This window comes from Hypanus sabinus, chromosome 32 (assembly GCF_030144855.1).
Source record: "Hypanus sabinus isolate sHypSab1 chromosome 32, sHypSab1.hap1, whole genome shotgun sequence".
Classification (NCBI taxonomy): Eukaryota; Metazoa; Chordata; class Chondrichthyes; order Myliobatiformes; family Dasyatidae; genus Hypanus; species Hypanus sabinus.
Genome location: NC_082737.1, coordinates 1,869,826 through 1,896,212, shown reverse-complemented (window position 1 = coordinate 1,896,212; position 26,387 = coordinate 1,869,826). Strand labels below are relative to the sequence as shown.

The window sequence follows — 26,387 nt, the reverse complement described above, 5'->3', positions numbered from 1 at the left end:
ATTAAAAAGTAGACAGTATCATGCTTCAAGTGTGATGAGAATTGACTGGAGGCAGGGAGGTCAGTTGTCTTTCAGCCTGGGGGAAGAAGCTGTTTCCTGTCCTTGTGGCAATCTTTATGATACAAGACACCTGCCATATACCAGTAACTGGAGCGTGTCATGGGGTAGAAGTGGGTGTCATTGCTAACATGAAGGAGAAGGTGCTTGGGAAGCTGAAAGGTCTGAAGGTAGATAAAAGTCATTTGGATCAGATGGACTACACCCCAGGGTTCTGAAATGACTGTGAAGGGATTAGTAGTGACCTTTCAATGACCACTAGATTCAGGAATGGTTGTGGAGAACTGGAAAACTGCAAATGTCACTCCACCCTTTTAGAAAGGGAGGGAAGCAAAGACAGGAAATTATAGGCCAGTTAGCTTGACTTCAGCAGATGGGAAGATGGAGACCATTACCAAGGATGAAGTTTTGGGGTACTTGGAGGCACATGATAAAATAGGCCTCAGTCAGCTTGGTTTCCTTAAGGGGACATCTTGCCTAACAAATCTGTTGGAATTCTTTGAGAAAATAACAGGCAGAACAGACAGAGAGGAATTGGTGGCTGTTGTGTATTTGGATCTTAGAAGGCCAATGACAAGGTGTTGCCCATGATGCTATTAAACAAGATAAGAGCCCATGATATTACAGGAAAGATACTAGCTACTGTAGATAGAAGACTGGCTGACTGACAGAGGCAAAAAATGGGAATAGAGGCTTTTTCGTGACTTCTGGTGTTCTCTAGGGAGAATGGAGTTAAAAACAGATGTGCTGGCATTGGAGATGGTCCAGAGCAGGATACCAAGGAGAATTCCAGAAATGAAAGGGTTATCATACGAGGAAAGTCTGATGGCTCTGGGTCTGTACTCACTGTAATTCAGAAGGACTGGGGGGATCTCACTGAAATCTTTCAAATGTTGAAAGACCTGGCCAGACTAGATGTGGAAAGGATGTTTTCCATGGTGGGAGAGTCTAGGACAAGAGGGCACTGCCTCAGAATAGAGGTGCGCCCTTTCAAAACAGAGATGCAGAGACATTTCTTTAGCCAAAGGGTGGTAAATCAGCTGAATTTGTTGCTACGAGCGGCTGTGGAGGCCAGATCATTGGGTTTATTTAAGACAGAGATTGACAGGTTCTTGATTGGACTTGGCATCAAAGGTTATGGGGAGCAGGCTGTGAAACGCAGATGAGGAGGAGATGGGAAAAAAGGATCAGCATGATTGAAGGGCGGAGCAGACTCGATGGGCCAGCTGGCCTAATTCTGCTCCAATGCCTAATGGTCTTATTACCCAAAGGTGATTTGTAGAATTCATGAAAATAACTCTCCTCCTTCACAAAGCCCAGCTCTCAACCCTTGTTCCTGACTGTCAGACCACCCACAAGCTGCCCACACAAACAGCCACAGTGGCTTGTTGTTGAAAGGTACAGCATCTTCCTTTCAATGCCCACCCACACCACCAGCTCCTTAGTGTACAATTCTCTCTCCACCTCCGTAAGAGGGATCTCAATGCACGACAGAGAATTGTCCAGACAGGGGACGAGCCACTGACACCGGTGATCCCCACCCCATGGGAAACCACATCCAACAGGGGAGACGATGGACATGAGCTACAAGGACATCCAGTGAGAGAGGTTGTCCATTTCCCACAGAAACAAGGTCTTGCTACCTGAGGATGTATCTCCTGCTGGGACAGGGGACAGTTCCCAGCTGAGTTCAACAGTAGACAATCCTTTGGTTTGTTCCTCTGAGGAATTCCAGTGAACTGGAATAAAGGACCACAGACGTGGGAGGGAGACAGAGAGGAGACACCAAACCTGGTGACCAGACCAGGACAGGGGAAGAAACCAAAACCATTCGGTGTCCCTTCATCGATTCGCTCCTTCAAACCTCCGTCACTCCACGTGACTCCCCTCAGTGGGAGTGAGGAGGAATTTCCAGGACTGAAACCGAGGAGAATCATTCCCTTTGGTGAACCCAACCATGGATACCTGAGCTTGCAGACCCTGCTGGGGTGGTGGACAAACCCGGACCAGGTCCTCCAGTCGCAGACCCCTGGGGTTCCTGAGTTGTGTCCGACTGGGAATCTGCAAAGAGAGAAACAGGGTGGGTGGGGACAGGCGAGCAGCGGATCAGGGTGGAGACAGTAAATGAGATGGGGAGTGGTCATCACAAACAGAAACATCTATAATCCACCAGTGTAAAACTGGTCAAACCTCTGGATCTGCACACAACCTAATCCCCTCAGACAGTCCGCACCCTCCCTCTTCACTCAATCCTCTCCTCTCAGTGCCCAATCCTCACTTCGCTGTCCCCTACCATCCCCCACTGTTCTGCCCCTACACTCCACCTCCCACCCATCCCTCACCCCATGAAGATCATTCTCAACAACTCAAATCCCCAACAAGAGAAAATTTGCAGATGCTGGAAATCCTGATGAGGGGTCTCAACCTAAAACATTGACTATTTACTCTTTTCCATAGATGCTGTCTGGCCTGCTAAGTTGCTCCAGCATTTTGTGTGTAAAACCACTTAAATCGTCGCACCCACCAAACTGCATCTCTCAGTCCTTGTTCTCTGACATCATCATCATTACCTATTGTGTCGTATCACAGAGGCGATAAAGGTCTGTCCATCACCACATCATCAATTTGCTTTTGGCAAATTTTTCAACAGAAACAGTTTGCCATTGCCTTCATCTGGGCAGTGTCTTTACAAGATGGGGGACTCCAGCCATTATCAATACTCTTCAGAGATCGACTGCCTGGCGTCAGTGGTTGCAGAACCCGTATATGTGATATGCTCCAGCTGCTCATACAACCATCCAGTACCTGGTCCCATACCTTCCCATGACCCTGATAGGGGGGTGATACTATGCAAATGCCACACCTTGCCCAAGGGTGACCTGCAGCTAGTGGAGGGAAGGAGCTTCTTACACCTCCTTTGGTAGAGACATAACTCCACCCCACCAGTTCTGTGACTGTCATCTTATAGCAACCAACCCCATGGACTGTTCACCACAACAACACTCACTACCTTTGGAGAGACAGTGGATGTTGGTGGAAATTGATGCAAGATGGAGAGAAGGATCAGCTGAACAATCACCATCACCTCACCAGGATGCACATCCAGCAGGTGAATTAGTCTATAAGAGGGTCAATGTCACAGAGCCAGAAACTGAAAAACCTCAATGGACATGAGACCTGATACCTGAGGATCTCTCTCCCACTGAGACAGAGGATGGTGATGGGGTGGGTTGTCCTGTAGACGAGCCTTCGGGCTGATCCACTGTGGAAACCTTCAGATCTGGAACAAAGTAACAGAGACATGGGAGATTGGCTCAGCTTAAACAACACAACAGGGGCAATAACTCACAAAGATGAGAGATGCTGAAAACCCAGAGCAACACACAAAAAATGCTGGAAGAACTCAGCAGGTCAGGCTGCATCTCTGGAGGGAATAAACAGTGAATGGTTTGGGCTGAGACCCTTCATCAGCACTGGAGAGGAAGGGGGAAGCAGCCAGAATAAAGAGGTGGGGAGGATACAAGCTGGCAGATGATAGGTGAAGCCAGGTGAGTGGGAAGGTGGGTGGGTGAGAGAGGGGGGTGATTTGAGAAGCTGGGAGGTGATATGTGGAAGAGGTAAAGGGCTGAAGAAGGAGTAATTCAACTGCAGAGAACAGAATAAAGACATGAGGAGAGGGACCAGAGGGAGATGATGGGCAGGTGAGGAGAGGGGAGCTGGAATGGAAAAAGAGAGGTGGGAGGGAAGAGAACCTACCAAAGGTTATGGAAATTGATATTTGTGCCATCAGGTTGGTGGCTACACAGACGGAATATGAGGTGTTGCTCTTCAAACCTGGGGGTGGTCTCCTCATGTCAGTCACATACTGTCATGTCAGAATGGGAGTGGGACGTAGAATTAAAATGGGACACCACCAGAACAATTTGATGAAGAGGTGTCTGATTTGAAAAGAAACCAAAACTATCCTGTTCACCAACTCTCCCTCCCAAAACTTATTTGACTGGACAAAACACAGTCAAAGCCCAGGTGAATATCAACGACTGAAGGAGGGAAAGATCGTTCCATTTATTATACCCCTCCCCCCCCACAGAACTGGCAGAGGAGTTAGTCAAACCTGGACCAGGCTCTCCTGTTGTTGCTTCCTGGGGTTCCCAAGTTGTGACCAACAGGGAATCTGTAATAAGAAGATATATAAAGGAAAGATACAGTAGTAAACAAGTTTTACGTTAGATCAGGAAGGAACTCAATGGCAGGAACAGGGGGCTCGTCCAGGTCAAATCTGTCCTCTGAAATACACATACTCCCTTCTCCATTTGTTTTTAATATCTCTACCCTTGTCTCTCAAATCCCTCTCCTCACATCTCCTTCTCTCGGCATTCACTCTGTCTGCCATCACTCTCTTTTCAGTCTCTCCTTCCTTCCCTCCACTCCGTACAACTCTCCTTACACAGTCATCACTCTCTCTTCACTCACCTCATTCCTCCCACTCCAGCATCCCACATCTCTCCTCTGTGTTTTCACCCATTTCCTTCTGTCCATTTACTGAATTACTCAAGACCCACTCCAGTCGTTTCTATGTCTCATTAGTCACTGTGCAACTCCTCACAGTCATCCCTTCTTCTCTGTGACCATCCTCCCTCTCACAAACATCACTCTTGCCCTCCCTCCTTGCACACTGAAGTCCCTGCTAAATAGCTTGGCAACACCCAGACCCTCACAGAGCCCCCTGATGACCAGAGCCAGCAGTCATTCATACATATCACTATCAAATTGACTTTATCACTTACATCCTTCATATACATGAGGAGTAAATATCTTTCTGTTACGTCTCCATCTAAATGTGCAATGTGCAATTTATAGTAATTTGTAATAAACAGTATGTACAACAATATAACATAGAAATACAGTTGCGTAAGCATAAATTTTAAGTAAGCAGCAGTCTGATAGCCTGGTGGAAGAAGCTGTCCCAGAGCCTGTTAGTCCTAGCTTTTATGCTGTGGTACCGTTTCCCAGATGGCAGCAGCTGGAACAGGGTAGTATATGGTGACAAATAAGTACTTCGATAATAAACCTTACTTTTACTCCGAGTCAACCCCATCTGTACCCCTCGCAATCTTTTACACATTTTTATATCTTGTGGCACAAGGAAGGGTACACACTCAGAACCACAAATACTTTTTCAGGTTTCAATTCCTTCATCTGTTTTAGGTGTTTAAGTGCCAGAAGAGGGTCTTCAAACAAAACGAACGACTTTACAATCAGGTCCTGCCATTACAATCTCCGTTTAACCTTCGATCCACACACGTGTATTGACCAACTGCGTATACAGTATAAAACTACAACGAAAATCACACAAAACTAATACAGTACTAATACGATTGTGGGGATTCTGATGGAACACAATACAAAAAACATTAGAATCCCCCCAACCCTGCAGCGAAAAATGTAGGTGAATACATCTCATCTAAGACTATTACTCTTTAGTACACACGTGCTGAACCCCCGAACCGAGACTAAACATTCACATTACGCCGTTACATGCACAATCAGTATGCTACAATAAAGTTAGACAAAAGGTACAGTTTGGCACAACTTTTACAAGATATTGCCTGTTAGTTAAATTACAGGATGACTGACCAACTTGGCCAGTGAGGAATTTTGCAAGCCACAATATCCAGCGTCAAGTTACTTACTCATGAAAATCTGAAGCATCCACATGTAATACATGTCAAATTACCGATATTCTCCATTCACCAACAAGCATAAACGAATTCACATGGATATTGTAAATTAATGCTAACCTTTCCTCACTAAGCCCAGTACCTCTGGGGGAACTTGATTCCAACACCCCAACAGCTTCTGCAGCAGAAAATGAAATGGTCTCCCCACTATCCCATGTGTGTGTAATGACGTCACCATCTCCACTTAAAGGCACAGATAACTATTCTAGCATTACCCGGATGGTTGCGTGAGTACACTTTTTAATGATAATGAATAGCATTCGACAGTCAACCGGTTACATATATATCCTCAGAATCAGAATAATTATCATCATTTAACATCACTGGAAATTTGTCGTTTGGTGGCAGAAGTGCAGTGCAAAACTTAAATTTCCTTTAAATTAGTTTAGAATATTTACTCATTTATTGAAAGGTACAGCTGGGTAATGGGTCCTTACGGCCCAAAAAGTCTGTGCTCTCCTATTACACCCATGCAGACAAACATTGTGCAAAGGACAACAAACTGCAAAATACAAAAGAAAAAACAAAATAATAATAATATATGAATAAGCAATAAATATCAAGAACATGAGGTGAGGGTCCTTGAAAGAGAGTCCATAGGTTGTGGGAACAGTTCAGTAATGGGGCGAGTATTGAGGGAAGTTATCCTTTCAGGTTTAAGAGCCTGATGTCTGAGGGGTAATAACTGTTCCTGACCCTGGTGGTGTGGGTTCTGAGGCTCCTGTACCTGCTTCCTGATTGCAACAACATGAAGAGAGCATGTCCTGGGTGGTGGAAGTTCCTGATGATGAATTCTGACAACTCTCCATGTCGATAAGCTCAGTGGTGGGGAGGGCTTTATCAGTGATGGACTGGGCCATCAATTATTTAGAGATACAGCTCAGTAACTGGCCCAAAGATCCCGCACCACCCATGTGACCAATTAACCTACTAACCCAGACGTCTATGTAATGTGGGAAGAAACCGACACAGTCACAGGGAGAATGTACAATCTCCTTACAGACAGCGGTGGTAACAATTAAACAAATAGTGAAAATATCCTGCCTGAATGTCACTCCAAACCTCACCCACCGGACACTCATTTCCCCCACCCTGAGCACCAGGTTTCAGACCCCCTGCTCTGTCACTGAGCCGTCTCCACCTCTTCCAGGTCAGCTTCCATCCAAGGCAGGTCATTCTGGATGAGTGAATCGCCCTTTCCGAAGACCCCATGCACCCCTGAGGTTGTCAGTGGGAATAGAACGGACTCCATCATTCACATCCCACTGAGAAACACAGCTAATGACTGAATCAGCTCACGAGAACCTGTAGACCACAGAGTTGTGGAATGACTCTCCTCCCCACTGGCACAGGACTTGCTACCTGAGGATGTGTCTCCCGATGGGACAGAGGGTGGATCCTGGATCCTTTGGCCTGTTCCCTTGGAGAAGTCCCCAGGTCTAGGGTAAAGGAACAGAGACGTGGGAGAGAGAAAATCACTGAAACATCGTACCTCTCTCCCACCACTGAGTCTCATCTAAAATCTTCATCACTACGGGTGACTCCTGTCATTCATAGAAACATAGAAAATAGGTGCAGAAGTAGGCCATTCGGCCCTTCGGGCCTGCACCGCCATTCAGTATGATCATGGCTGATCATCCAACTCAGAACCCTGTACCTGCTTTTTCTCCATACCCCCTGATCCCTTTAGCCATACCTAATGCCCTCTTAAATATAGCCAATGAACTGGCCTCAACTGTTTCCTGTGGCAGAGAATTCCACAGATTCACCACTCTCTGTGTGAAGAAGTTTTTCCTCATCTCGGTCCTAAAAGGATTCCCCTTTATCCTTAAACTGTGACCCCTCATTCTGGACTTCCCCAACATCGGAAGCAATCTTCCTGCATCGAGCCTGTCCAATCCTTTAGAATTTTATACATTTCAATAAGATGCCCCCTCAATCTTCTAAATTCCAGCAAGTATAAGCCCAGTCGATCCAGTCTTTCTTCAGATGAAAGTCCTGCCATCCCAGGAATCAGTCTGGTGAACCTTCTTTATACTCCATCTATGGCAAGAATGTCTTTCCTCAGATTAGGGGACCAAAACTGCACACAATACTCCAGCTGTGGTCTCACCAAAGCCTTGTACAACTGCAGTAGAACCTCCCTGCTCCTGTACTCAAATCCTCTTGCTATGAATGCCGACATACCATTTGCCTTTTTCACCGCCTGCTGTACCTGCATGCCCACTTTCAATAACTTGTGTACAATGAAACCCAGGTCTCGTTGCACCTCCTCTTTTCCTAATCAGCCACCATTCAGATAATAATCTGTTTTCCTGTTCTTGCAACCAAAGTGGATAACCTCACATTTATCCACATTAAATTGCATCTGCCATGAATTTGCCCACTCACCTAACCTATCCAAGTCACCCTGCATCCTCTTAGCATCCTCCTCACAGCTAACACCGCCGCCCAGCATCATGGCATCTGCAAACTTGGAGATGCTGCATTTAATTCCCTTGTCTAAATCATTAATATATATTGTAAACAACTGAGGTCCCAGCACTGAGCCTTGCAGTACCCCATTAGTCACCACCTGCCAATCTGAAAAGGTCCCGTTTATTCCCACTCTTTGCTTCCTGTTTGCCAACCAATTCCCTATCCACATCAATACCATACCCCCAATACTGTGTGCTTTAAGTTTGCACACTAATCTTCTGTGTGGGACCTTGTCAAAAGCCTTTTGAAAATCCAAATATACCACATCCACTGGTTCTCCCCTATCCACTCTACTAGTTACACCCTCAAAAAAATCTATAAGATTCGTCAGACATGATTTTCCTTTCACAAATCCATGCTGACTTTGTCCGATGTTTTCACCTCTTTCCAAATGTGCTGTTATCACATCTTTGATAACCGACTCTGGCATTTTCCCCACCACTGATATCAAGCTAACCGGTCTATAATTCCCCAGTTTCCCTCTCCCTCCTTTTTTAAAAAGTGGGGTTACATTAGCCACCCTCCAATCCTTAGGAACTAATCCAGAATCTAAGGAGTTTTGAAAAATTATCACTAATGCATCCGCTATTTCTTGGGCTACTTCCTTAAGCACTCAGGGATGCAGACCATCTGGCCCTGGGGATTTATCTGCCTTTAATCCCTTCAATTTACCTAACACCACTTCCCTACTAACATGTATTTCCCTCAGTTCCTCCATCTCACTACACACTCGGTCCCCTATTTCTGGAAGATTATTTATGTCCTCCTTAGTGAAGACAGAACCAAAGTAGTTATTTAATTGGTCTGCCATGTCCTTGATCAATTCACTTGTTTCTGACTGTAAGGGACCTATATTTGTCTTAACCAATTTATTTCTTTTCACATATCTATAAAAGCTATTACAGTCAGCTTTTATGTTCCCTGCCAGCTTTCTCTCATAATCTTTTTTCCCTTTCCTAATTAAGCCCTTTGTCCTCCTCTGCTGGTCTCTGAATTTCTCCCAGTCCTCGGGTGTGCCGCTTTTTCTGGCTAATTTTGTATGTTTCTTCTTTGGAATTGATACTATCCTTAATTTCCCTTATCAGTCACGGGTGCACAACCTTCCCCGGTTTATTCTGTTGCCAAACTGGGATGAACACTTGTTGTAGTTCATCCATGCGATCTTTAAATGCTTGCCAATGCATATCCACCATCAACCTTTAAGTATCATTTGCCAGTCTATCTTAGCTAATTCACATCGCATACCTTCAAGGTTACCCTTCTTTAAGTTCAGCACCTTTGTTTCTGAATTAACTATGTCACTCTCCATCTTAATGAAAAATTCCACCATATTATGGTCACTCTTACCCAAGGGGCCTCGCACAACAAAATTGCTAACTAACCCTTCCTCATTGCTCAATACCCAATCTAGAATGGCCTGCTCATTGGTTCTAGAATTGGTTCCTCGAAATGTTGGTTCAGAAAACCATCCCATATACATTCCAAGAAATACTCTTCCTCAGCACCCTTACCAATTTGGTTCACCCAATCTATATGCTGATTGAAGTCACCCATTATAACTACTGTTCCTTTATTGCGTGCATTTCTAATTTCCTGTTTAATGCCATCGCCAACCTCACTACTACTGTTAAGTGGCCTGCACAGAACTCCCACCAGCGTTTTCTGCCCCTTAGTGTTATGCAGCTCTACCCATATTGATTCCACATCCTCCAGGCTAATGTCCTTCCTTTCTATTGCGTTAATCTCCTTTCTAACCAGCAACACTACCCCACCTCCCTTTCTTTCCTGTCTATCCCTCCTGAATATTGAATATCCCTGGATGCTGAGCTCCCATCCTTGGTCACCCTGGAGCCATGCCTCTGTGATCCCAACTATATCATATTCATTAATAACTATCTGCACATTCAATAGATGCTGGAAAGCCCACAGCTCAGTACAGGGAGTTGGGGGAGTCAGTAGACAACATGGTTCACGAATTAGAGGGATAAATTAATGGTTGTCATGGTAACAGTGGTTCGTGCGTCACTATTACAGCTCGGGTGTCGGAGTTCAGAGTTCAATTCCAGTGTCATCTGTAAGGAGTCTCTGTCCGTCCTCCCCATGGAATGCATGGGTTTTCCCCGGGTTCTCCGGTTTCCTCCCACTGTCCAAAGACATACCGGATGGGGTTTCCCCGGTTTCCTTCCACTCCCACTGTGAGTTAATTGGGCATTGTAAATTTTCCCATGAATAGGTTTGGGTCAATGGTAGGGTTGTCGAGGGTTACTGGGGTGGTGTGACTCAGTGTTGGAACTTCCTACTTGATACTTGATTGCCAAGTAGATAAGTAAATAAGTATGAAATTTGGACTGAACATTCAGTTCAAATGTGGAGAAAATGTCAGGAAACTGGAATAATCCTGGAAGCTACAGTGTGGAACGAGCTGCCTGAGCAAGTGGTGGATGCCATTTTGATTTCAATCTTGAATAAAAGTTTGAATAGGTACATGGATGGGAGGGGTATGGAGTGATGTGTCACTAGGTGAAGGTGAAAGTTGATAGGACTAGGCAGTGTAAATGGGTCAGCGCGGACTGGATGGGCCAAGGGGCCTGTTTCTCTGTTCCAGTTTTCTTTGACTCTGTGATTCAGTGACAGCAAGTCTCATGTCAGTAGGGAAGCTAGTGAAGAGGATTCTGAGGAACTGGACTCATGAAATTCTGGAAGTTCATGTGTGAATTAGTGACAGTCAACACTTCTTCTTGAGAGGCAAGTGGTGACTCATTGACTTGCTTGATTTTTTCGAGAGGTTGACAGAGGCGATTGATGAAGTTAGAGCTGTGGTTGTTGTCCTCAAAGAATTTTGACCATAAGTTCATTAGACAGAGGAACAGAATTAAGCCACTCGGCCCATTGAGTCTGCAACACCATACAATCATGGCTGATTTACTATCCCCCTCAGTCCCATTCTAATGACTTCTCCTTATAACCTGTTTAACAAGGTCCCTCATGGAGTCTCATTCAGAAGATTAAGGTGCTGCTGCGGGGAGGGTGGGGTGGAGAGGGAGAGGGCAGTAGCTCAGTGCTGACTGAGGCCGGACCGGACCGTGGGTTGTGAACCACTGATTTACAGTGGGTCCTGATTCACATTCCTCGCTGTACTGTGGGACCGGGTACATTTTACAGTGTTTATAAATCTCATTCCAGATCCCCATCCCAACGTGGGAGAGGGGGAGGTGACCAGGACCATCTGCTTCACTTCGAAAAAAAACACCTGTTACTGGAAACGGGAGATCAGGGTGAAAAACTGCTCCGTTTACTTTGTGTATCGGCTGTGGCCAACACCCTGGACTAACGCTGTGTACTGTACAGGTAGGTCACGGTTCCCCAGTGACATAGCAGTGTGGTAGTTGTGGGGAAATTCTGAGACGTCCTGAGTCACCAACACACACCACGGGCTGAGTTTTCCAGTCGGCTGCCCTGCCCGTGGTCTGTGATCACCTTTCCCGTATCCCCCTTCACACCGGGGTCAGAATGAAACTGCCCAGTCTGACCTGTGACAGAGATCATAGAACACAGAACAGCACAGCACAGCACAGGCCCTTCGGCCCACAATGTTGTGCAGACCTACTCTGAGATCTATATAACCCTTCCTTCCTACATAACTCTCTATGTTTTTGTCATCCACGTACTTAAGAGTTTCTTAAATGCCTCTAATGTATCTGTCCTTCCCACTACCCATTGCAGGGTGTTCCACACACCCACCACTCTCCACGTAGAGAACTTTACCTCTGACATCCACCCTCTACTTTCCTCCAGTCCTGCTATTAGTCACTTCTTTCCTCGGAAAAAGTTTGGCTGTCTGCACTATCTATGCCTCTTACCATCTTGTACACGTCCACCACGTCACCTCTCATCCTCCTTCACTCCAAAGGGAAAAGTCCTCACTCACTCAACCTCTCCTGACAAGACCTGCTCTCTAATCCAGACATCGTCCTGGTAAATCTATTCTGCACTCTCTCTAAACCGTCCACATCCTTCCTACAATGAGGTGACCTGTCACCCTGTCACACATAATGAGCAAGTGAAGATCGTGAAGGGATGAGGGGAGGGGACATTGAGAAGAAGGGAGGGGTAAGAAGGGAATGGCTCCTCCCCACCTCCAATCACATCACTTTATCCGAGACACCAGACCTTACCATCCCATTCCCCACCTCTGGTCTCCCTCCACCTTCACTTCCCCTAACGCCTCCTCCCCACCCTCCTTCCTCTCCCCATGCTCCTCCCTCCACCCCAGTCTTTTCCCTCCTTCCCTTTCATTCTCCTTCACTCTTCCCCATTCTCTTCCTCCCCACCACAGCCTTTACAATGTTTTTGTGCCTCCAATGTGTGTCAGGGCAGACTGGGTTGGGTGGTTCTGCTCACCTCATTATAGGAAGGATGTGGAAGCTTTCGAGAGTGTGCTCAGGCTTTTATCACTGGAGTGAAGGAGGATGAGAGGCAACTTGATAAAGGTGTACAGGATGGTAAGAGGAATGGATTGAATAGACAGCCAGCTATTTCTCCCCCAGGACGGACGTGGCTAATACCAGGGGCCATAATTTTCAAAGCTAAGTTTTTTTCTTTTCTTTTTACACACAGGGAACAGTGGGCGCATGGAACGTCCTGCCAGGGTTGGTGGTAGTTTCAGATATATTAGGGGCATTTAAGAAACACTGAGATAAATATTGACATTATCCACACTGGTTCAGGAGCCTGATGGTTTGAGGGGTAGTGTGGGAGCTAAGGCTCCTGTACCTCCTTCCCGATGGCAGCAGTGAGAAGACAGCATGGACTGGATGGTGGGGTCCTTGATGATAGATGCTGCTTGTAGATGTGCTTAACGGTTGTAAACTCAGCCAGTTCCATCATGGGCAACATCCTCCCCATCATAGAGGACATTTTCAAAAGGAGATGCATCAAAGATTAAAGTTCAGATTAAATTTATTAGCAATGCACTTGCTCATTACCATAACAAACACGAGAAAATTTGCAGATGCTGGAAATCTAAAGCAACACATACAAAATGTTGGGGGATCTCAGCAGGTCAGGCAACATCTATGGAAAAGAGTAAACACTCAATGATTCAGGCCAAGACATTTCTTCAGGACTGAGAGGGATGGGGGAAGATGCCTGAATTAAAAGGTGGGGGGAGGGGAGAGAGGTTGGCTGGAAGGAGATAGGTGAAGCCAGGTGGGTCGAAAAGGTCAAGGGCCGGAGAAGAAAGAATCTGACAGGAGACCATAGTGGACAGTCGGAGAAAGGAGAGGAGGATGTGAACCAGGGGTAAGTAACAGTTGGGTGAGAAGAAGTAAAAGGTCAGAGTGGAGAATAGAGGAAGGACGAGGAGGAGGGAAATTTGTTCAGCAGAAGGAGATATCAATATTCATACCATCAGTTTGGAGGGTACACAGAATGAATATAAGGTGTTGCTCCTCCACCTTGAGGGTGGCCTCATCTTGGCACAAGAGGAGGTTGTTGATCGACATGTCGGAACAGGTATGCTAATAGTAATTAAAATGTTTGGCCATCGGGAAATCCCGCTTATGGTAGATAGTGTGGATATGCTCGAGAAGCTGTTCCTCCAGCTTACGACAGGTCTCACCATTGTAGAGGAGGCCACACCAGGAACACCAGACCCAACAGACAGCAGATTCAACAGAGCCTCATCCCACACGACTCACCAAACCCAACCCAACAGTCAGGAGAGAGGAACCACTGACTCCATCATTCACACCCCTACCCACAATGCACTGTACATCCAGTAGGTGAACTGGTCCATGGGAGGTTCAACGTCACAGAGTGACAGAGACTGAATGAACACAGACAGACATGAGACTTGGTACCTGAGGATGTGTCTCCCGCTGGGACAGAGGACAGTTCCTGGGTGTGTTCTCCAGTAGACAATCCTGTAGACTGATCCAGTGTTGAAGTCTCCAGGTCTGGAACAAAGTAACACAGACACAGGAGATTGACAGACCTTAAACATCACAACAGGGACAAGCAGTTGTACAGACGAGTGTTTCTCCGGATGCTGGGAATCCAGAACAATGCCCAGAAAATGCTGAAGGTCCGGCAGCACCTCTGCAGGAGAATAAACAGTCGAAGTTTTGAGCCAAGTTACTTCTTCAGGACTGGAAGAGAAGGGGGTAGAAGCCCGAATAAGAAGGTGGAGAGTGTACAAGCTGACAGGTGATAGGTGAGGCCAGGCAGTGAGAAGATGTCTGGGTGTGTGAGCAGGATGATGCCAGAAGCTGGGAGGTGATATGTGGAAAAGGTAAAGGGAAGAAGAAGGAGAAATCCAATAAGACAGGACAGTGGACAATGGATTAAATAGATGGAGGAGGGGGACCAGAGGGAGGAGATGGGCAGATGAGGAGAGGGGTAGGGCTGAGAGAAGAGCCAGAATGGGAATGGAAAAAGAGGGAAGTTGGAGGGAGAAGAATTTACTAGATGAAAGAAAAATCGATATTCATGACATCAGGTTGGTTGTGACCCTGACAGACTATGAGGTGTTGCTCTTCAAACCTGGGGGTGGTTTCATCAAGTCAGAGGAGGCTGTGGACAGTCATATCAGAAGGGAATGGCAAGTAGAATTAAAACGGGTAGCCACCGGAACAACAATTTGACAAAGAGGTCTCTGATTTGAAAAGAAGCCAAAACCATCTAGTCACCATTCACCACCTCTCCCTCCCAAAATTTCTGTGACTGGACACGTCTCTCAGACAAAGTCCAGATGAATATCGAGGACCAAAGGAGGGAAAGATCGTTCTATTCATTGACCCTCACAAACCCCATCACGAATACCTGAGCTCAGAGACCCTGCTGGGCTGCTGGTCAAACCCAGACCACGCTCTCCTGTCGTTGTTTCCTGGGCTTCCCAAGTTGTGTCTGACTGGGAATCTGTACCTGAGCTCACAGACCCTGCTGGGCTGGTGGTCAACCCTGGACCAGGCTCTCCGGTCACCAATCCCTGGGGTTCCCGAGTTGTGTCCGACTGTGGTTCTGCAATAAGAAAAAATACAAAGTAAGGTTACAGTAGTAAACAAGTTTTATGTTCAATCAGGTAGGAACTCAATGGCAGGAACAGCAGGCTCAAGTCCAGGTCAGATCTGTCCTCTGAAATACATACTCTCCCCTCTCCTTTGGTCTTTAATACCTCTACCTTGCATCTCAAATCCCTCTCCTCACATCTCCCTCTCTCAGCATTCACTCTGTCTGCATCACTCTCTTTTCAGTCTCTCCTTCCCTCCCTCCAGTTGGAGTGTCAATCTCACTGATCTCTCTGGCCAACTCTCCTCACACAGTCATCGCTCTCTCTTCACTCACCTCATTCCTCCCACTCCAGCATCCCACCTCTCTCTCCATCCCTCCCTCCAGTTGGAACACCACTGTCATTCCATTTTAAAATCTGTTTATTAATTATTATTGATTAACAAAAAAGATACATTAAGTCAATATGTCATTATATACAATAAGGAATTAAATTAACAAATAACATAAACAAAGCTAAGCAATATATCAATAAGAGAAAATAAAGTGTTAAGAATATTTTTTTGAAAGAAAAAGAAAAAAAGAACCCCACTAACTGAAAAAACACTCTCACTGATCTCTCTGCCCAACTTTTCTAACAGTCATCACACTGTACTTATACTTTATTGTCACCAAACAATTGATACTAGAGCATACAATCATCACAGTGATACTTGTTTCTGCGCTTTGCACTCCCTGAAATAGAAATCGAAGTAAATATAATAAAAATTTAAATTATAAATAATAATTAGAAAATAGAGAAGGGAAAGTAAGTAGTGCAAGTCAGGTCCAGATATTTGGAAGGTACGGCCCAGATCTGGGTCAGGATCCGTTCAGCAGTCTTATCACAGTTGGAAAGAAGCTGTTCCTAAATCTGGCTGCATGAATCTTCAAGCTCCTGAACCTTCTCCTGGAGGGAAGTGGGACAAAAAATGTGTTGGCTGGGTGGCTCTTGTCCTTGATTATCCTGGCAGCACTGCTCTGACAGCGTGCGGTGTAAAGTGAGTCCAAGGATGGAAGATTGGTTTGTGTGATGTGCTGGGCTATGTTCACGATCTTCTGCAGCTTCTCCCGGTCTTGGACAGGACAACTTCCATACCAGGTTGTGATGCACCCTAGAAGAATGCTTTCTACGGTGCAACTATACAAATTAGTGAGGGTTTTAGGGGACAGGCCAGATTTCTTCAGCTTTCTCAGGAAGTAAAGGTGCTAGTGGGCCTTCTTGGCAGTGGACTTTGCTTGGTTAGACCAAGTCAGGTCATTTGTGATATTCACCCCGAGGAACTTAAAGCTTTTGACCTGTTCCTCCTGCGCACCACTGATGTAGATGGGGTTGTGCGGTCTGCTACTCCTTCTGAAGTCAACAACCAATTCCTTCATCTTACTGAAATTGAAGGATAGGTTATTGTCTTCGCACTATGCCACCAGGTTCTTAATTTCCTCTCTGTACTCAGACTCATCATTACCCAAGATATGGCCTACAACTGTGGTGTCATCAGCAAACTTATATATTGAGTTTGATGGAAAGTTGGCTACACAATCATGGGTGCACAATGAGTACAGCAGGGGGCTGAGTACACAGCCTTGTGGGGCACTGGTGCTCAGAGTGATTGTAGAGGAGTGCTTGTCCCCTATCTTTACAGCCTGGGTCTCTTCACTCGTCACATTCCTCCCACTCCAGCACACCACCTCCCTCCATCCTTCTCATCAACTTTCTGCTGTCCATGCACTGAATTACTCAAATCTCTCTCCGGTCGTTTCTATGTCTCATCAGTCACTGTGAATCTCCTCACAGTCATTTCTCCCTTCCTCTCTGTGACCATCCTCCCCTCTCACAAACATCATCCTTCTCCCTCTGTGCCACTCTCAGTCACTCCACCCCTCTCTGTTCACTCCCCACTCCCGCATTGCACCTCTCACTCCATCCCTCTCACCCATTTTCTGCTGTCCACGTACTGAATTACTCATGACTAGAATTAACTCATGCCAGAGCGAGGACCTGGACCCACTGGGATTTGCCTATCACAACAGGTCTACAAATCAAATCAAATTAACATTAATTATCATTCAAACCATACATGGATACAGCCGAACAAGACCACATTCCTCTGGGGACAAGGTACAAAACATTCAAAATAGCAAGCAAACATTCAAAAAAATGAGCATAGAAGCATCTTCATTTGAAAAGGAAATCATACATTGTTCAAGACCCTCAAAGACAATGTCCAGCAGTGTACTGTTATGATCCCAGCCCCCTCCTTTGTGAGAATCGCAAGAGCCTTAATGAAGGGGGGGGTCAATGACCCAAGAGAAGAGAAAGATACGTGCGGTGTCCCTCGTTTCACGGTGAGGCAAAAGCTGGCGACTGTGGTCATTGTCTCTTGGAGACACCTTTGTGAATTGAGAACTGTACTACATGTATACCCTCAGGGCAACGAGGGTGGAGTGACGGAGAGAGACTGCATCATCCCAACCTGATTGACATTTGAGACCCCGTGAGCAAGGATAAAATGGTGGACTGAAGGGGGCAGGCCCTCATCGACGCAACAGGAGGAGACACCATCACTCATCGCTCCCGTGATACCGGGAAGCTAGTCGGAAGCCATGTGTGGTTTCATTCCCCTTTTGCCTGGGAAATGAGTGGCTGATAACATTGAAAAGGATTTCGAACTGACAACGGGGAACCCACATTACCGATTCAACGGTTTTGCGGCAAAAAGGAGGGGCAAGTTTCTTTTCTCACCACCAATCTCTTTCTCTCTCCAACACGTGAAACTCAGCGCCCCCCACTCCACAAAGGCAGAAAGCCTGCATGAACTCGAGAGGCTTTTATATTTCCATCGGACAAATTATTACCCCTGGACAACGGCAGAGCTTATTTCTTATTGATTATTACTATACCTGCGCTTTAGATTGAGTATTGACGACGTATACTATCTGAATGCTTGCATTAACCTTATTTTTGTGCCCCTTTATAAATAAAATCTTTTGAAAATAGTGCCATCAGACTTCAACGGACCTCTCTGTCTTTGCTGGTAAGTGATCCAGTTACGGGATACGTAACAGTACAGACACACGCAATCCAGCCTGTCAGTCCACCGCTCAAACACCATAGGGCAGAGAGGGGTGGAGTGACCGAGTGACACAGGAGGGAGGGTTGGAGTGATAGAGGTGAGAGGGGAGGATTGTCACAGAGAGGAAGGGAGGAATGACTGTGAGGAGTTACACGGTGACTGATGAGACATAGAAACCACCGGAGTGGGATTTGAGTAATTCAGTACGTGGACAGAAGGAAATTTGTGAAAACACTCAGGAGAGAGGGATAGAAAGAGAGGTGGGATGCTGGAGTGGGAGGAATGAGGTGAGTGAAGAGAGAGTGATGACTGTGTGAGGAGTGTGAAGAGAGTGGGCAGAGAGATCAGTGAGAGTGACACTCCTACTGGAGAGAAGGAAAGAGAGACTGACAAGAGAGTGATGCAGACAGACTGAATGCCGAGAGAGGGGGATGTGAGGAGAAGGATTTGAGAGACAAGGGGGTAAGGATTGGAGTAGGGGGACCAGAGGGAGATGATATACAGGTGAAGAGAAAGGCCAAGAGGGCAGCCAGCTACCCTCGGCCTAACCCCGTCTCCTCCTCCTGTCGGTCTTTCTGTCACCCCATCACATAGGCTTCTCCATCTGCCCTCCCCTCAGTTATCCTGCTTCCCCCAGCCACACCCTGTCTCCACCCAGGCCTTTCCCACACCTCTCTCTCCCCTCGGACTCACCCTTTCTCTCCCTCCCCTCATTGTCTCCCACTCTCCCCTTCCCTTGGCCACTCCATATCTCAACATCCCTTCAGCCTCTCCCCGAGTCCCCTCGCCACGGCCTCTCCCCTCCCACCCACTCCCCTCAGCTTCTCCCTCACCTTCTCCTTTTCTCTCTCTCAACTCAGCTTCTCCCTGCCTCACACTCCCCTCTGTCTCTCCCTATTTTCCCCTACCTGGGCCTCTCCCTGCCTCCCCCTCCCCTCAGCCTATCACTGTCACCCACTCTCCTCGGTCTCTCCCTGCCTCTCTTTCTCCTCAAACTATCACCCTCCCCCTCTCCCCTCGCTCTCCCTCCATCTCCCTCTCCGTTTGGTATATCACTCCCCCCCTCCCCTCACTCTCACCACTGCTCCCTCTGTTTCCTGTCAGCCTCACCCTCCCTCACTCCAGGGGATGGGTAAACTCTCTCCCGGCAGCTGACACAGCATTGTGGGCCAAAGGGCCTGTGCTGTGCTGCACTGTTCTGTGTTCTATGATCTCTGTCACAGGTCAGACTGAGCAGTTTCATTCTGACCCCGGTGTGAAGGGGGATACGGGAAAGTTGATCACAGACCACGGGCAGGGCAGCCAACTGGAAAACTCAGCCTGTGGTGTGTGTTGGTGACTCAGGACGTCCCAGAATTTCCCCACAACTACCACACTGCTGTGTCACTGGGGAACGGTGACCTACCTGTACAGTACACAGCAGTATTCCAGGTCGGCTTCAGTCGATACACAAAGTAACCGGAGCAGTTTTTCACCCTGATCTGCCGTTTCCAGTAACAGATGTTTTTTTTCGCAGTGAAGCAGGCGGTCCTGGTCACCTCCCCCTCTCCCACGTTGGGGTGGGAACCTGGAATGAGATTTATAAACACTGTAAAATGTACCCGGTCCCACAGTACAGCGGGGAATGTGAATCAGGACCCACTGTAAATCAGTGGTTCACAACCCACGGTCCGGTCTGGCCTCAGTCAGCACTGAGCTGCTGCCCTCTCCCTCTCCACTCCACCCTTCCCGCACCAGCACCTTCATCTTCTGAATGAGCCTCCCATGAGGGACCTTGTCAAACGTCTGGGGGATCTCATTGAAACCAATCCAATATTGAAAGGTCTGGATACAGTGGAAATGGAGAGGATGTTTCCTATGTTGAGGGAGTCTGGGACCAGCGGGCACAGCCTCTCAACACAAGAACCTCCCTTTAGCAGAGAGATGATGAGGAATTTCTTCAGCTAGAGGGTGGTGAATCGGTGGAATTCATTGCCACAAATGGCTGTGGAGGCCACTTCATTGGGTATATTTGAAGCTGAGGTGGATAGGTTCTTCAATCATGAGGGCGTCAAAGGGTATGAGGGGAAGGCATGAGAATGGGACTGAGACGGATAGTAAATCGGCCATGATAAAATGATGTTGCAGACTCAATGGGCCAAGTGGTCTAATTCTCCACCTTTGTCTGATGAACTCATGGTGTAAAATCCATGAAGACAACATCCACAGTTCTACCTTCATCAATCACCTCAGTCAACCCCTCAACAAACTCAATAAAGTCAGTAAGTCATGACTTGCCCTGCAGAAAGAAATGTTCACTGTCCCAAGTTTACTCACAACCTTCCAAATGATCATGTCGAATCCTAAAGAATCGTCTCCACTAGCTTCCCAATCACTGACCTAAGACATACTGTCTGTAGTTTCCAGTTTTATCCTTATTCCCCGATGTTTTCCCCACAATTGAACTGAATGTTTAGTAACATTAATTTATTTATCTATCTGGGATAAAGTGCGGAGTAAGTGCTTCCAACCCTTCGAGCCTCACCAACCCAGTAACCCTCAAGAATCCTGATTAACCCAAACCTCATCATGGGACAATTTTCAAAGACCAATTAACACCAGCAACCCTCCTCAACCCTGATTAACCCTAACTGTATCATGGACATTTTAAAACGACCAATTAATCTACAGGTATGTATATGAACTCTGGACTCCGACACGCTGAGCTGTAATAGCTACGCGCTAACCACTATGTTACCATGGCAACAATTAATTTATCCCACTAATTGGTGAAAGATATGTCTGCAGACTCCCACAACTCCCTTTAGATTGCACCACCACTGAAATGAGTCTGCAGTCATTGAAACTCCTCCAGGTTGTATCGAGAATGGGGTCAGTGGCAGATCAGTTCTGTAACCCAACTCCAGGAAGCAGACTCCATGATGATACAGGACCATCGTGGTCTGAGCGACTGTGGAGTGACTTCTCAGGGAGATCAAGTTCCACACAGAGTACTCAGGTAAGTAACACCTGTAGCAAGGTTGAGACTGTTTGCTGCTGTGGTTCAAAATGTTTTCCAAGCAAAGAAAAGTTGACATTGAAGGCCAGATATTCAATGATAACTGCAAAGATCATTTTTTTCTTCTGTGAGGTCAATGGCAAACCTGTGTTGTTGATATGCTGGCAACAAATGGCTGTGGCAAAAAAGTACGATATCAAACGACACTATGAGACATCACACGGTGAAAAGTATGACAAGCATGCAGGACGACTCAGAACGCAATAGGTAAATGAGCTTGAAGCAGCTCTGCAAAAACTGCAATCAGTGTTCACCAAAGGTTGAGAGACTCATGATGGAGCTGTCAAGGCCAGCTATATTATTGCCAACAAAATAGCTGCTGCGTCAAAGCCATACTCAGAGGGGGAATGCATCAAAACATGCATGCCGACGGTGGCTGAGCTGGTGTACCCTGAGAAGAGACAGGATTTTGGTGATAACAGCTTGTCAAGAAATACTGTGGCAGGGACTCCTCCTGCTGGCATTGCATGGAGTAGACGTGTTTCTCGAATAGCTCCATTCTTTTAAATTACTGAATCCAATCTGCTTTGAAAATTTACTCTTGGAGTATTATGACGACTCGTGCTAAAACTTCAAAAGAAGAGGATCCTTCCTTGGCTATGGAGGCTATTGCGGAGCTAATTTGGAAAGTTCTCAGCAAAATGTCTGAACAACTTTAGGTTATGTGTTTCAAAGTTACCACATAACTTAAATGAATGGAGATTCTGCTGTAGACTATTCAAAAAACTTTCCAGGGACATACTATTCAGATTCAAAAACATTAAGATGCTTTAACAAGACTGGATACCAAGATGGATGAGCTGGAAAAGTTCAGAGATAAACAATCAAAAATTGTTGAATCTCTAAGACAAAAGATTGTTGCCTTGGAGAATAGATCTAGAAGGAGCAATTTACGAAATTTGGGTCTTCGTGAGTGGTCGAAGGCAATCGACCATTAGAATTTTTTACAAAGCTGTTGGCTCGTTTGTTTTCTGATGTTTTGCATATACCACCAAGAATAGATCGTGATCACTGAGCCCCAGTGTTTATAAGATAAAGTTGGTCGAAGAGTAGTAGCCTGAGGTAGTTAATGATCAATTTAAGTATAAAAAAGATCATGGTGGAGTTATATAACAAAGGCTACAAACTTTCACTAAATTACCCTGCTCGCCTCAGGATTATTTTGAATCAAGTCCAGAAGATTAATTGTTTAATACTGTACCATATAAAATATGCTTCCTTAGCTTGACTGATTCTTTATTGTTGGAATTTTGTAGTCTAATTGCTTAATACATCTTTGTTTTGAACAATTTTCTCTTCTACTCTCGTATACTCTCATAATTAGTTTCTGTTCTTATTGTATTTTCTTTGCTGTTAATTTTTTTTCAACATGTTTTGAACTCTTCTTCAGCTCTTTTGAATATTATTTAGTTTATCAACCCCAGAAGTTTAACTGTTTATTTCTGCTTCATATAACCTTGTTCCCTCAGCTTGATTGATCAATTTGTTGCAATTTTGCAGTTTGTTTATTACTTCTTTCTTTGAATACTTCTTTTTTTAGTTGAATATATTTTCATAAATAATCCTCTTTCTTCTCGTATTTTTATTTTTTATATATTTAGAAAATTTTGAAATAGACTTAATTAAGTCTTCTTTGAAATTATTCTTTGCAAAAGCTATGTTTTGATTTTTTTAAATTCTTTTGAATGTTATTTAGTCTGGGTTGGAATTCATTCTCTACTAATCTTTTCTTCTCTTGTAGCTCTACCAGTAGGATGTTGTGGGTGGGATCCATCAGTAGATTAGCTTTCGTCCTCTCTTGGGTGATTTTTTCTTAGGGAGGGGGGGAAGGGCAGGAGCGGGCTGTTTTCTTTCTTTTTCCTATCTATCCCACCTAATCTAATGCTTGTTTAGTATTTTGAATGTTGAGGTTTGAATTTTTGTACATTCCAGTGGCTTATATGTTTAACCTCTGTTTTAAACATATTTAAATAGTACACAATATTAATTTACTCAGTTTAAATGTGATAGGTTTAAACCACCCTGTAAAACGCAATAAGATTTTTACCTACATTACGAAATTGAATGCCTCAATTATTTTTTTACAAGAAACACATGTTCGCAGATCTGACTGTGGGCGTTGGAATGGTCTAACTTTTCATTCTTCCTTTCAAGCCAAGGCCAGAGGTACTTCGATTTTGTTTGATAATTCAGTTGCCTTTGTTCAACAGGATGTAATGTCTGACCCTAATGGGCAATTCATTATAGTCTCAGGGAAATTAGATAACAAATTAATGGTTTTTGCTAATCTCTATGCTCCGAATATAGATGATCACAGCTTTTTTGAACTATTTTTTTTCCTTTTTTTCTTTACCAGATTTGAATTTGTCCTCTTTAATCTTGGGACGTGACTTTAATTGCCGTCTTGATCCTGTTTTAGACCATTTGTCATCAAAAAGATTATTTTTTTGTCGATATACATTTGTTCCCTCTGTTCAATCCTGTGAATATAAAAAAATTGCTGTTTCAGACCATGCCCGTCTTTTTTATCTTTAAATCTTCCGCGAGTTTCTCAATCAAACAGATTTTGGCATTTTAATCATATTTTACTATCAGATAAGGTTTGTAAAAATTTTTTTTAGAGACTCAGATTACTTTTTTCTTTGAAGAGAAAATGCTAGATGGCACTTCTAGCATTATTTGGGATGCTTTCAAGGCTTATTGACAATAGACAACAGGTGCAGAAGTAGACCATTCGGCCCTTTGAGCCTGCACCTCCATTCTGAGATCATGGTTGATCATCTACTATCAATACCCGGTTCCTGCCTTGTCTCCATATCCCTTGATTCCCCTATCCATAAGATACCTACCTAGCTCCTTCTTGAAAGCTTTGACGCTTTGCTGCTGAGATGCGGTCAGTACCCGACCCGATGTACAAGGAACAAAAGGGAAGACCAGAGAGTTAAAAACCTGCAGTTTAACCTGCAGGATTAAATATCTAATATAATCCTTATATTAGAGGCCAAATTATTTCCTACAAAGCAAGTATTAAGAAAAAAAGCTAATAAGAACAGAACTGATTTAGGCAATCAGCTGAAACATTTTGATCAAAAATATGCTTCCAATCTGGATCCCGTCTTATATAAAAAACATGTTGAAGTTAAGACTAAATATGATCTGCTCTTAACTCACCCTGTTGAAACTCAACTTTTAAAAGAAAGAAGTCAATTTTATGTTCATAGTGATAAAACGGGCAAACTTTTGGCTGATCAACTTAAAACTTAAATAGGTAAACATCAAATTAAGAAAATCTCCAAAGCGAGTGATGATATAACTTCTGATCAATTAGAAATAAACAATACCTTTAGAGAATGTTACTCTAAACTGTATAACTGTGATTCCTCTAAAGCAAATTTTGCTATGAATAATTTGAGATCACTTAAACATTCCCTCACTTTTTGAGGTTAATCGAAAATGGTTAGATCAACCTTTCTCTTCTGAGGAAATTGCCTGGGTTGTCCTTTATCTGAGTTCGGAGAAGGTTCCCGGTCCTGACGTATGTTCGGGAGAGTTTTATAAGCCTTTTGTCTTTTACTTGTTCTTTCTGACTCTTTTAAATGAGGCAGGTTGCCACAATCCTTTTATGACCCCTCTATTTTGCTTATTCTCAAAAAGAATGAAGATCCATCTGATTGCTCTTCCTACAGTCCTATTTCTTTACTTAATGCTGACGCTAAAATTTTATCTAAACTTTTCGCTCATAGGATGGAAAACGTTCTGTCTTCTATTATTTCTGATGACCGGTCCGGAATTATCAAAAATCATTATTCTCATTTTAACATTCGTCATTTACTGAATGTTATTTATTCTCCCTCTGAAGAAACTTCAGAATGAGTGCACGAGGAAATCTGCAGATGCTGGAAATTCAAGCAACACACACAAAATGCTGGTGGAACGCAGCAGGCCAGGCAGCATCTATAGGGAGAAGTACTGTCGATGTTTCAGGCCGAGACCCTTCGTCAGGACTAACATGATTTCTTTAGATGCTGAGAAAGCCTTTGACCAGGTTGAATGGAATTATTTATTTAAAATATTAGAAAAATTTTACTTCGGGTCCAATTTTATTCAAAGGATTAAATTACTTTATTTACCTCCCACTGCACAGGTTCTCACTAACTCTCAGTGTTCTAAACCATTTAGACTCCAATGTGGAACAAGAAAAGGATGCTCTTTGAGTCCTTTGCTTTTTGATTTGCCCTTAGAGCCTTAACCATCGCATTTCGTGAATCCGTTGACATCTCAACTATTTTAGGGAGGGGTATCTCTCATAAGATTTCGCTTTATGTTGATGACCTTTTGCTTTACATCTCTAACGTGGAGTCCTCTCTATCCTCAGTACTTCCTTTACTTTCTGAATTTAATCAGTTCTCAGGATATAACCTTAATCTTCATAAGAATGAACTTTTTCCTTTGAATCATTTGGTATCTGTTAACTCTGACCTTCCTTTTAAAATTGTAAGGAATCAATTTACTTGAAGACGAGGTGTTTTATTTCTGTACCTAGACAAGATTTTTTTACATTATGGGGACCTTTTTGTAATGACTTTCACAATCAATTAAACAGTCAATTAAAAGACAAAGTGAAGTCATTTATTGCCTTCTCTATTGCAATTGATGAGACTGATGACTGATGTAGCTCAATTGGGAATATTTATTCCTACTGTTGATACATCTTTGACCATCACTGAGGAGTTTGTGGAGATGGTGCCCATGACAATCACCACAACAGCAAACGACGTTTTCTCCAGCCTCATCGAGGCCTTGGACAGATTGGGGGATGACTGGAGTCACGCTGTCAGCGTTGCAACAGATGCCGCAATGTCCATGGTCAGGAAAAAGGCAGGTGTTGTTGTGAAACACAGAGATAAAGTTCAGACAGAGAATCCAGAGCAG

At 44.7% G+C, this 26,387-nt stretch overlaps 1 protein-coding gene across 14 annotated transcripts in view; it reads right to left on the bottom strand.

The window, feature by feature from the left end:
• Positions 1-26,387, bottom strand: part of LOC132384399 (mucin-5AC-like) — a 192,931-nt gene that overhangs the window by 103,063 nt on the left and 63,481 nt on the right. For all 14 annotated transcript variants that reach the window (XR_009508871.1, XR_009508870.1, XR_009508869.1 and 11 more), the window contains 6 exons: positions 19,803-19,964; positions 15,099-15,296; positions 14,138-14,233; positions 4,172-4,231; positions 3,242-3,337; positions 2,023-2,118 (listed from right to left, as the gene is read on the bottom strand). Coding sequence is in view for 11 of the 14 variants with exons in the window: in XM_059955516.1 (XP_059811499.1) it covers positions 2,023-2,118; positions 3,242-3,337; positions 4,172-4,231; positions 14,138-14,233; positions 15,099-15,296; positions 19,803-19,964 (708 nt within the window). In the remaining 3 variants the exon portion in view is untranslated. The remainder of the gene's footprint in view (positions 1-2,022; positions 2,119-3,241; positions 3,338-4,171; positions 4,232-14,137; positions 14,234-15,098; positions 15,297-19,802; positions 19,965-26,387) is intronic.